The following is a 13,523-nucleotide window of genomic DNA, read 5'->3' as shown; positions in this document are numbered from 1 at the left end:
TGCGTATCATTTAATTATATGTTAATATGCTCCTTCTATTAAAACTGTTTCGAGTTGTTGGTAATATCAGTGAGAAAAAGCTTCAAGTGCAAAGGGTTAATTTTGAGTGATCATTAATGATTAAATTTGAAATTTGGTTTTTAATGGAAAACGACCAGTTTATGAAGACCGTGAAATATAGTCGATTCATATATCGTAACTCAGGAAATTTGTAGTTTATATACTTTCTGTAGGTAATTATTAATGTTCAAATTAAGAATTTTATATTTTCCATAAAGAAAAATTAAATTGTTGCTGTTAGTTGTGATTCTAACGTTCTACGTATTTATAAATGAGTGACAAATTTTTTAAAGATAAAAGATGGATAATTAATTTTTATTAATCTCTGAATAACAATTTTAATAGATAGACATACGGAAACGACGAAAGTATTTCCTCAGAAACAAATCACTACAAAAATGCATCATCACTTCGCTATTCCATACCCCTACAATCGCAAATTTCCCCTGTGAATACGGTTTCATCCCGCTACAATAAAAGGTAAGACCGTAATAAAACTTTCTAAAGTGTTCTTATACTCTCGTGAATTTCTTACAATTAAATCTCCTATCTTCTTCCTCTTCCAATTTAAACAGTTATTTATTAATACTTTGCTCGTAGAACTGAAAATAATAGTCGACGTAACAATTTTTATGAATAAAGTTGGTAATTGAAACTCGTCTACTATTGAAATTAATTGTTACATTGGCCACAATAATCATCGCCCCTATCAACAATAAAAACAAACTTCTGTTCACTAGAATTTATTATTTCTAATCAAAGACATTTCAATTGAAAAATATTTAAGATCCCATAAATATCCTTCATACAAATAACAAAAGTCTTTAGTTATCAACAATAAAAACAAATTTTCGTTCATACGAAATCATTATTTCCAATCAAAAACATTTCAATTGAAAAACCAATCATTATCCCATAAACCCTCGAAATTTAATGATAAAGGCCACAGTACCATCATACAACAGACCATCACCCGCAGTGAATTACCAAAGTCCAGTCAATTCAAAACAAATTTCGTAGTATCAAATGTTCCTCGTGTGCTCCGTGTCCGAGCTAGTTGATCCTCTAATTACGTCGAACAGCGTACGAAAGGCGAGTCCGATTGAGCGTTAACTTCGAGAACCATGAATTCCGCGCGGCAATTGACTCAGGCGTGCGCGCGCGCGCTAGTTCGGACTATCGGCAATGTCCTCGCACGCGCGGACCTCGGGGTGAAAGGGTACGCGTGTAGAACGGCGTAGGCGGCCGTCCAACCGCGAGTCCAAACACGGTCGAACGTAATTTGCAAACTTCGAGGCGGCTACGACCAAACCAAGCACTCCGGGCCACGACTACGATTTCAATCGTGATTCTAAAGCCGGCGAGGCCGCGCACACACGAGAGAACGGTAACCAGGGACACGTGCGCCCCTTTCTACCCCCTCCCGCCCGCCCACCACTGTCGAACATCCCCGTTTGACCCAGTTTACGATGTCTCCACGCTAAGAAGATAATTCCCGGCCCAAGTGCATGCGAAACGAATCTCTGGAACGGTAATAACGATCGTTCGAGCGGAACGCGGACGCCGGTTCGCGTTTCCTGTGGTTACAGCCTCGTCGAACGCGGAACGAAAACTTTGAGCGTCTTAAATCCTTGTCTAACATGCGCGCAGTTTTTCGTGTGTTTTCCTGTTGCCGCTTGCATTGAGACTGGAAGAAGCGAAGGAAATCATTTTTATTGTGTGCCGTTACGTTTGAGGATTTGGGTGGATTCAAGTTTGGAAGTATATTTGGAAGAAATTTTATTACATTGTATTGTTTGAAATGTTGATTTAGGTTTACATTAGATTTTGGAAGACATATTTGAAAGGGTTGTTGATACCATTTGATATATTATTTGAAGGTTTTTCATAGTGCATGATTGTGATAACAGATTATTTGAGTTATTATTATTTTTAAAGTGAATGGAACAGAAACATGTTTCATGGTTTCAATGTTAACTTTTCTTATGTAATAACGATTGTACTTTCTTTAGAATGAAAATTTCTCTCGTGAGTTTTAGAACTGTATACATCTATAACGAAACTAAATGTACACTGCAAGAAAATAAACGTTTCATTTCGTTTTTAATATAAGAGAATATAGTTGGAGAAATATTTGTCTGTTTAACTTTTATTGAGTAAAGTACTCTTTAGAAATTTGATGTTGTATAAATATTAGAGGTTTACTCTTGCGCAACGAATCCGATTTTTCCAAGAAGAATAAAATAAAAGAACGGCCCACGCAACTCTCATAACTTCATCGGAATTTCGTAATTACCGTCGCGTTTAAAAAATCCAATGTAAGGCTGAGGGAAAAAAAACGATTCACTTGTTAACAAACACTTAGCTAATGAGTATTAAGCAACAGCTATAGACGAGTACTCGCACGGACGCCGGTGTAATCCAATTTTACTATGGCCAGCAACGATTCACGAACTCTTAGAATGAATTTTCAAAAAATGCGATTGTGTAATATGAAATTTTAGGACTCTTTGTTAATGTTACCGCCGGTGAAAAAGTCGGGCGCTTCGAATTTAATACGATTAAAATTGAATCTGAAGCGCGCGGGCCGCGATAAAAAGTCAAAGCATGACAAATATTTTCACGGCTGAAATCGACGAGACAATTTCTGTAGTAATTAGTTGGAACCGAATGAATCGCGCTGATTCTATGAACTACCTTCAATCAGAAAAGCGGGTATGCGATCGCGCATTTTATTCTTTTGAAAGGACCAGAAATCCTGCATATCCCAATATAATCTGATTATTAAAAGAATGCAATGGATTTTCCAACAATGGCGTACTAAAAATCTTTAGCAGATTTCTATGAAATCGAATCGAATTTGTATAACATAATTCAGCGATATTGTATTTTAATATTGACATCAAGGGTCTATAGTGTCGTAAATGATTCGGATTCCGATCATAAAAATAATTTCCATTGAATTTCTTTTTTATCTTCATTGTTTTCATTAGTCATTCCCATGAGGCTAATAATGAATACAAATATTAATTTTCTACACGCAAATTATTAATTACAAAACAACTCCAATAAGCATCTACGAAAGAAATCCCAAAGTAGGATATTATTTCAATCAAAAATTATTTTAATTAAAGAATCGAAACATCCGAGCAACCATAAGACACATTTGTACTTAACAAATTCCCAAAGCGATCTCGAAATGTTTCAAATACACAAATCAAAAATGATCATGTACGAATAATAACCCATTAATTAAACAAACAAGAGGAACGATAATTCATGCCACAAGAGGGTCGAAACAACAGAAGTTATTCCAGAGTACAGAAGAGAAAAAAGGATTACTGAATTAGGGTGCTGACCAAGGAGCAAAGCAGCCAGGAAAGTAGACAATGCAACCCCGACGCCGCGTTTTGCCGGTGTAACACCCCCGCCGCGCCCCGCTCGTTCATGGTTCACCTTGCCCTTTACCGCTTTTGTCGGACGGTGCACGGTTCCGCGAGCAAGAAAGTGATTTTCTGCCGCGATAACCGTGATTTCTAAGACACGCCGCCTTTACGGTGCAATCAGAGGGCCCCCGGTTGAACGACCGACAGACGCCTTTTGATGTCGAATCACTTCGCCCCCGTCGGCCCCCGCCCACACCCCCGCGCCCGTCTCGTCTTTCCGCCACCATAGAATGGATTCACGCGACGAGCGAGCGCTCGTCACCTATGTGGCACATATTACATTCGCCCGCCCGCCCTCTTGTTCCTGCAACTTCAAATTACCGGGCGAATCTTGTATCGGTGTCTTCAAACGAGAACCCCGGCTTCTACATATAGCATATCGAGCCACGCCGGAAAAATCGCGCGGATCTTTTTAACTGAGATGTGACTATGTAGTTGCTTTGAACCGATTCCTTTTAATCCGCGGGCGTATTTACGCAAGTGGGTCACACCGTGTCTTTGTAAGTGGTAGTCGTTGCACTTTGATCCTGCTGTGTTTCATGTATTAGTTTGCGATTTCTGGCTCACTGCTGATGAAGTTTGTGGTTTTAATTGCATTACATTGGTCAGATGTTTTTTGCTATTTGGTTCTAGAATTTGAAGAATATTTGCAATTTATTTATTTAGGATTTATTGAGGTATTTATTGTTCTATGCTGGGCGATTTTTTGTTATTTTGAAGGATAACTCGTTTTAAAGATGAAGTTTGCACTATTAAACAATGATAAGTAACATTTTTTTATATATTATATATTTTATTTAACAAATAATGCAAATGTTTCCGTTTCAATATTATATACAATATGTACGATTACTTGATGTTTACTTGCATTACATATTGACATAAACCCAGAATAAATATGTTGATTTTAATTGATTGAAGGTTTCCTATTATTCTCGTTAGTATTTCCATCGACGCTCGACCATCGAGTAGTCTTGAAAAATATTTTCTAGTGTCGCGCTTTTCATGCATACCAACGGCACCACGCGAAATTAGTCTCATTTTGCATTCTCGCGAGCGTCACGGGAGACTTTTAATAAGGACGGTTTAATGTTTTTACGTTGGCACATTCACGGGCGCATAAAGTGACCTTTTTCTTTGCATCCGGACGCTGTGTTTAAAGAGATACTCCTGCCAGTATTTTTCTACTTTGCACGTCAGCCACCTTTCGTGCCTGCCATTGTGCCCGAACAAACAAAATGAGCAACGAGTTCTCTAGGAACTCTTAAAAAAGGACGGGAAACCTATTCGTCATGAATACGTAGTTAAAAGCCAAATAACATTGCGGGGTCTTAGTGTAACTCGTCAAAATATAAACCATCCACGCTGAACAACGTATGAAAACGTGAGGTAAACATTCAATCGAATTAATCCCTTGCCTTATAATATATTTCACAACAATTACTCCTTTAATCTGAAGAATACTTGGATATTTATTAGAATGACAAAAAATTAGTTAAAGATATTATACTTCACTTTTCATTGGAAACGATGCTTAACGTCAAACACATATTTACTCCGGTCAGCCATTTATCGCAAAAATAAAATATTCATAATTAAAAACTAAATAACATTTCCCTCTACATCAACAGAATATTCCTATACACTAAACTCAATACAGAATCTTCAGTAGGATTTTTCCCCACAGAATCCAATTACAAAACAAAGGATTAACTTCAAGGGTTCAGCGCTAAATCGCGCTCACCCTGAGCAGCCACCGGCATCGCGCAATATTTTCGAACCGTACCCAACAAAAGCCGGTGGAACCAACAATGCGCAGAAAGTAAATGATTACAACCTCCCGTAAAACCTACTAATCATCGGCGTGTAAGCCGAGGCAGCGTAGCCCGATGAAACGCCATAAATCACGAAGTCATTGTGTCTGAGAAGTTTTCATAGCTGGTCGGCCGGCCACCCCACCACCCACGACCAACGTTGTTCAGACTATCTTTTCTCCGTAGCCGGCGCTCTCCTCGTCTCATTCTCATTACGAAGTTCCCGGTCATCAAATTTTATTAGTCCCGCTTCAAGGGTTCGCCTTACTTCTAACTCAATATCGTAGATTTGTAGTCTCGGTTTAACTACCCTCTCGCCCGCCTCCTGTCCCGCCGACCAGGCGTTCTTTCCCTCTTTTCCGCTCATACGGGTCTGTACACGGTTTCTTCTCGCTCCATCCCCACCCCCGTCCCCGCCCCTTCTTTTCTTTGTATTTTCTCCTCGACCTGGAACCCCAGATGTAAGCGCGCGCTGCGAGCCCGAGCTCGAGCGACTTTGAAAGCAGCAATAATTCCGTGCTCTACGGCCGAGAACTAATTTCCACCAGGTCTGAGGCCGGTCGAGAGATCGGCGGAGGGTCGCTGCAGGCTCCCAGGAACAGAGGGAGGGCAAACCCGTAAGACGAAGAACGCTAGAACCTTCCTTTTCTCGTCTGTCCGCCTTTTTCCTTTCTGTACAGCTCCAACCCCCGTCGAATCCTGCTCGATTCCTCGCGAGCAGTTCCTTCATTTTCTCTCGCGCCCCTTTATCGGCCGACAATGGCCAACCACCCCGACCACCCCCGTAGTCGCTGTCGGCTGCGCTCGCAGCCAATAAAGAACTGTGGCATCCCGTAGTCTTACCACTAGAGGGCTACTGCCTATTAACCATTCCTGATAATACTATCAGTTATTTTTATTATTTGTGTAATCCTCATGGTGTTGAACAACGATGAATGATCAGATGACCAATTAACACTCTGACTGGTAAGTGAACACTCGTCGAAATTCATACGCAGTCGAAACAGTTTGCTTAATGAAGCAGAAAGTGAGGAGTTAAAATTCTTCATAGCGATTGCTTCACTGTTTTCTTAGATCTAATTTATTTAATAAAACTTGGTTCGTTCGATATGGCATCAAGAAAATTAATGCTGAAGTTTATGTAAAAGGCGGTGGGAGAAAATTCATTCTAACTTTGAAAAATAGAATTGATGAATACTTTGAAAAGTAGAAGTGTCCTACTCATTGCAAATTGTCATTAAAGTTCCCATCAGCGAGTAGAGGATGGCGATATTCAGAGTCCTTTCCTGTTAGTTATCAATTTAAATAAATATTATGTTATAAATAATTTGTGTCCATTAAATTCCAATGCCTCTAATGGTTGTACGCTGCACAAACGTAACCGCTGTTCACTCCGGCCATACATATGCACCGCAAACAATTATTCCGCATAATTATCAAGAATGTAATAATACAGTATCTTCTGTAAACTAATTGTTGATATAAGGGACCATTATTAATGCAGCAGAAACAGTTGTATTAGTCAGCCATCGTTTACAGTGGTACACAGCGGCGAGTGTTGGCAACAGTGGATTTGGTTAGCACATAATCAGCCAACTGTCGCAGTAGTCAGACTTTGTTGAAACTCGGGAAACAGTGGAGAATATTATTAAGTATCAAGTATTAGATAGTAGAATAGTGTGTAAATATAAGATTACTATACAAAACATCACTTAAATATGATAACATTATTAAGATGATTCGTTGAAATTGTCATAAGAAAGTTTCATTAAAATACACGGTTAATCACGATTTAAAACCTGTTAATGATCCATATGCATTACCACCAAGATAAAATGTCTCCGTTAGAATATCAAAATATTTAAGACGACGTCTAAGAAAAAATAACGAATCATTAAATAAATTAAAATATTGTATATATATTTTTTTTATAAAATATTCTCGAACCACAAACTTTGATCTTGTAAAATTATACTTCAAAATATCTCCATACGTATAAAGTGAAGAAGAAAGAACAATACCTAATCAATAAATATTAATAATAATAAATCGTAACTAATAAACAATAGTTAATATCAATATTTAATAACTCCGATATCAAAACATAAGAATTTCACAACCTGTTGCATTAACAAAACATTGTTTCTTAGTATTCGGTAGGAAACCTTGGCCTTCTAATAATTATCCGTTGCAACAGGATCAATCCGAGAGAAGAATCGGCAACGAAGTTATTAATGAATTATCCGTAATAACGGTAATCTTAGGTCCCATGACCGCAGGAACAAGCGTAATTCCTAGAATCCTGTTATCGAGTCAGCCCCACCGGGGCGCACGACAAATTGAAGACTACGAATGGCGTATAAAAATTAATAAGGGCGCAGTTAAAGGATGCGTAACGTGCTTGACGATCGGCGAAGATCCGAGTAATCCTCTTACGCTGCTGGATCCTTCAGATCCAGCGTTGACCGACTCATCCGGCCGACTGTAAGCCTTTAAACCTATCTCAGATGAAACCAATATCGGACCAATTTCGAGAAAACGGTGCCACGATATATCGAGTGACGCGAGCCAAGCTTTCGGATCAAATTGCCTCGACGGATTTCGCACTGGCGCTTGGGGCTAGGACAATCCCGATTGTCCATTTCTTAATATTCAGCAATTACAGATAGACTGCGGATTTTGTACGTTCACCGCCCACATGATTGCTTAAAGTTTATTATCCTAAATGATTTAAGAAAACGTGAATAAATTTCTATTTTGTTTTGAGTTGGATATTTAATATTTGAAAATATTTAATATTTCGGTGACGGTATCGGTATGTTACCGACATTAAAATTTTACTTGAACGAAACATGCCTTAAATAATGAAACGATACGATAAAAAAGACGAAAAATTAAGACAATACAAATTCCACAGAAACCATAAACACTTAACAAATTTTTATTTTTCATTTTCCTATTGTTTCAGTAAAATTACCGTTTTAAAAAGATAAACTTCTCGAATTATCTTATTAACCCCTTGACCTACAATATCTTGTCAGGTTCGTAACGATAATTTTAAACCGCATTTGAGAAATTGAAGTGTTCCTTTTTTTTTAAATATAAATTAAATATTACTCTTCTATTACTAATCGTTAATCTTTAGAGTGAACGTAGACATAGAATAAACATCAATATTTTTTCTTTTCCCAATAAATTACAAAGGGTATAGTAGTTGTATCGATCAGAGTTAAGAAATAAATCATAGGGAAAGAGGTTAAATTAATGACTAACGATTCAATTGTAACACAGACCATGCCATTTCACTGAGGCAGAAAGAAAGATGGCGAACTCACCTTTTGTTGTTGCGCCTGCGTAGGTTCCGTGGCGAGCAATTGCTTCAAGGCCGGATGTCCATGGCCATTCGACGTTGACGTCGCACCTGGTGTGCTAGGTGTACTAGGATTGCTACCCGGTGTGTTAGGAGTATGAGGACCAGTGGTCGGACTGCTAGGACTCACGCTCTCGATCACCTTGCTACCGGCATGGTGATTTTCCGTGTGCCTCCTCAGACTCCTCGCGTCGCAATACGATTTGCCACATCCTTCCGCTTTGCACTCGTACGGCTTCTTGTTTCGATGGGTCAACATGTGTCCGTTCCTGTTACAGAAATTTCAGAAAATGTCGATTAACATATTAAACGTCGATAGAAAATTCTTAAAAAAGTTTCTGGGGCCAGAAGAAGAATCTGTTTGTCTATTTCAATTACAATTAACGTAAATATTGGTAAGAAATCAATAATTACGTTTTATCTTTATTTTTTTATATTTTTAACTTTATATTTAAACATACGAAAGTTCAATCTTCGTCTGTTCCTTTTATACTATATTCACCATGAAAAATATTAACTATTCAAAACTACCAAACAGTACTGTAGATGTTTATATAAATGTACAGTGTTCTAAACAGATTTAGAGAAACTGTAATGAAACAAAATTGAACTTTCTCAGTCAACAGTATCAATAAATTGAAAATAAAATAACAGTCTATTAAATTTGATTACAATTTCTAGCCTCGAATTTCGTAATTCTTTACAAAATCCCATAGATAAATTAGAAAATAAATACCTATTTCCTACCAATTATTAACACAATATTTAATCGCATTATCAACACCTTCCTCCTCGTATTCACATAAAAACCAATCTTTTACACTAAAAATACCAGACGGGTCAAAGTGACCCATTCCTGATGTCTTCTTCTTGCAATTATTAAATAGATAACAGATGTTTCTCTGATAAATTATTAAAGAAATTGATTTACTGCATTGTAAATCAATTACAGTTTGAACAGATGCACCCTTGGAGTTGCTATAGAGAAATTTCAGAATCTCAATTTAACTATTCGGTAGTTTTGTTGTTAACTAACATTCGAAATCAAAGTACCCATTCGCCAAACAATCTCAAACTACAGAAACCTATACCTTATCCATTTCATTTTCCACGTTACACCGAGGAGCTGTCAAATCCGGTGTCTCAAAAAAGAATTTCCAAACTTGCGCAAGATCGCGGAAAACGAGGAGCCGTCACGTCGCCTAGATCGAACGTAGAAAATTATGTCGACCCAATTACGTCGGTATCTATACTGGAGGATCTAGTCGGCTCCGGAAATCCCGTACAACGACGAGCACGTTCCACGTTCTATCTGTGAGGCACATCTAAGCTTATCCCCAGCGTGACAGCCTTACGGACGTTTTCTCGCCTAAAGACTTCTCTCTTCACCCCATTTGTCCGATATCCGGTGTAATGCCATTGGCGCGGGGCGAAATGTACACTTAATGTGGCCGTGGACCGGCGCTCGCGTGTCCCCGGGTAAATGATACCCGGTCGAAAGCGGGAAAGTTGATGTTGCCTGGCGTTCGTGGCGCAAAAAAAAGGCGGAGGCAAAAAAAAAGGAAAAATTGAGGGACGTGCAACAAGTTGGCGCATGAATTTCCGACGGTCTGGCTCGTTGTAACGAGAGGGAGAGAGAGAGGAAGTGGATCATAAACGAGGAAAATTCGTGAGGAGAATTTCGATTTCGCAGGGAGTTGTCGCGTTTAGCTCGCGGGAGTGGTATTTCGCCAACCGATGATGAATTTAAGATGAACGCCGGGCTTGCAGCGGAATGGAGCGCGTTATGGAAATGAGACGGGAGGTAATAGTTGTGATTTAATTGAGAGGAATTTGACACGCTGAGTTCGACGTTCGAGATGTTCGTTTGACGATAAGTTTGTTGAATAGAAAGTGCAGGAGGTTGGTTGAGGTTTGTTTGTAGGAAAGGAATTAGGGGTGTTGATGGAAAGATTTAAACATTCGAAGAGATTAGGAAAAATTTAGAAAGATTGAAAATGATTCGAAAATTGATTAACTAGTACTACCCGTGATGAAATATGAAAATTAGACTGGCAATAATATTATAATGTTAATTCGTTCTTGTCGTGCATGTACTAACATAATCGTCTGATAACATCACGTTGATGTTATTTTAAATTTATATTTGATTTTACTTTTTTTTAAAGTAATTCGTGAAGCATACGGAGTCTCCCAGGGGACGACATTCTCGATAGAAAAAGGCATACTACAATTAGCAGTAAACAAAAAAAAAGGAATTAACGTAAAACTGAAGATAAAGTATTAATATCATCTGAAATTATTAACAAAATAAAATGTAAATACATTTGTAAAAAAATTGGAAAGTTTCCAAAGATTTGGAAAATAATTCTTTAACATGTGTGTGTAACGAGAAATTTTAAAGACAGAAATCTAAATTCGTATTTCCTTACCTAGAAGTTCAGGGAAGATATTTAAATGGCCTGCGCTACTCTCGGCACGCTTCTCATAATGGCCACGGAATAAAAGTGTAAGGGTGGTCGTAACCATTCATCAACGGTAGCCGCGTTAACTGCTATCGCAGTGCGCGGTATTTTCACGATATCCCGAAACAGCCGACGAGACCGGATAAAGGACGAAAAGAGAAAGAGCCGAAAGTGCAACAAGTTGGCGATGCGGTCTAACCGACGAATAAGAAGGGTGACTTTATCGCCTTTAAGGAGTCTCTGATACGATGATTCCCCACCCCATAATTGCATTAATCCGGCAATGAGTCACACGATGGAAACGACACCGTTAAACGCCTCACATTCGCTAGTCCTAACAGTAATCGAGATCGAAAAATTAAATTAACATGTACAAATCACTGCACACGTGCGGTGAATATAATATTATTTTAAATGTTAAATAGTTTATATTAATTTCAGTAAAGAATGTGATTTTGAAATTGATATAATTGATATAAATGTTAGGACAACAAGGGAACAATTTGCGATACGGGAAAATATTCATAGAGACGTTCATAACCGTTAGCTTTCCGTTCGGTACTTTAGCAGGCCGGCCTGCAGCCAATATGTGGCACATAAGGGTTCAGCTTAGAGATCAAACATTGTCTATTTTTTCACTTTAGCCCAGGTATTGTAAAGTCGTGTTCCAGAGGGTCCGTTAGAATTTCAGAAAAAAGTGTCCTCAAGGATCTTGACCGAATGGAATTTCCTCAACGTTGCCAAACATTCTTCCAGCGTAACGACATGAAATACCGCGCTACGGGCGTACTGGAAGGGGATGATACAGGAGTGGTTATCATACTTAGGAAGGGATGAAAAAACCGCCCATGAGGCCGACCTTCGTACATCGAGAGGGAGGGAGTGGGTCCAGAAGGATTATAAAAACCCTTCAGAGAGTTGAGAATCGGTCAGAGTTTAAAATCAGAGACAGAAACGGCATTAGTACAGTTAGAACACAGTTTAGAAACAAACCAGAAGCAGAATCAGTTGAGAATTAGAAATAGGAACACGTTCATTTAGCAACCACGTTCATTCAGAAACAAATTAGAAACACTTCAGAAAACCTCCATTCAGGGAGGTACATCATTCAGTCAATTAGTCATTAGAACTCTTAGTCCCAACATTAGGTGGTCCTCCGAGAAAAATTCAGCGTATACTCAAAAGTACTCGTCACAGACAGAGTGCTTAACAATAAATGTAATAAATCAATTTTTAAATGTATTTGTTATACAAAAATTCTATGTTAGTTTGGACAATAATGAAATTAGAGAGTAATGAAATTTAGAATATTGCAGTAAAAATATATTAGTTATCGAAATATCGTTTTAAACAGTATTTGAAATACTTTTTGTTTATTCTTAAATATTGTAGTATCTAGAATATTTAGCGTAGATTAAAGTATTGTAGGATGAATGGTTTGTTGTGCGTGCGTAAGGGCGACCAGGTCGTATTGCGACGGACGGCGCCGGGATGTTTGGGAAATAGTGTGACTGCGTTTAGAAAATCTCAAGTGGCTGAAAGAATGCGAGGAAAAGTGTCTAGAACTGAGCGACTGGACTGTGACAAAAGCGTGTACGTGACTGAGTGAATTTTGACTATGAACGAAAGATGCGAGTGAGAAGGGTGCAAGGGTGAGAAAGACAGAGCGAATGGGGGTATGTGTTAAAAGCGAGTGGGAATGCGTGCATGAGGACATTTTGTTAAAAAACAGCGGAGAAGAACATTTTTGTGCGTGATAGAGAGTCGTGTGTTGGCCTTCGTGGTATTAAGTAACCTTAACCTTCTATTTTTACGTGTTGTCCATATTGTTTCTTTATCTCATTAAATACATTATTTATTCCTAATTCTCTTTTTACTGAAGATCCACCTTTTCAATATCTAATAATAATAGTAATCACTATAAAATTGGGGGCTCGGCCGGGATTACTATAATATATGTATACAGAAATATATTTTTACTTTTTTTGTAAAAAACATATTAGCATATTACATTCCCAGCAAATTATGTTGATATTATTATTTAATAAAATACAGATTTATATTAACCTTATAATTACATACCTAACCCACCCAATTATTTCCATAATTAACTCACTTTAACAGAGTTACATCATAATAAAACTAATTAAATAAAACAAAAAAATAACGGGAATAGCGGAAGAATTTCTAGAGATTTTTGTGAAATGTTTTTGTGAAATGAACGGAAGAATTAAACGAGAGTGTATTAAAAATTTCTTGTATTGATATTTGAATTTACATCCCATTACATTTCCAGTAGCAGTTAAAGAGTTAATAAAGCTACACATGACTTACGAAACTTCACGAGATCGATTCGTTCTTATTCGAC

General features: G+C 38.0%; 1 protein-coding gene across 15 annotated transcripts in view; it reads right to left on the bottom strand.

The window, feature by feature from the left end:
- LOC116426634 (uncharacterized) overlaps positions 1–13,523 on the bottom strand; it is a 651,129-nt gene that overhangs the window by 133,942 nt on the left and 503,664 nt on the right. For all 15 annotated transcript variants that reach the window (XM_076369924.1, XM_076369923.1, XM_031975851.2 and 12 more), the window contains one exon: positions 8,656–8,959. In XM_076369924.1, coding sequence (XP_076226039.1) covers positions 8,656–8,959 — 304 coding nt within the window. The remainder of the gene's footprint in view (positions 1–8,655; positions 8,960–13,523) is intronic.

The sequence above is a fragment of the Nomia melanderi genome, chromosome 8 (assembly GCF_051020985.1).
Source record: "Nomia melanderi isolate GNS246 chromosome 8, iyNomMela1, whole genome shotgun sequence".
Classification (NCBI taxonomy): Eukaryota; Metazoa; Arthropoda; class Insecta; order Hymenoptera; family Halictidae; genus Nomia; species Nomia melanderi.
This window is presented reverse-complemented; position numbering and strand designations above follow the sequence as displayed.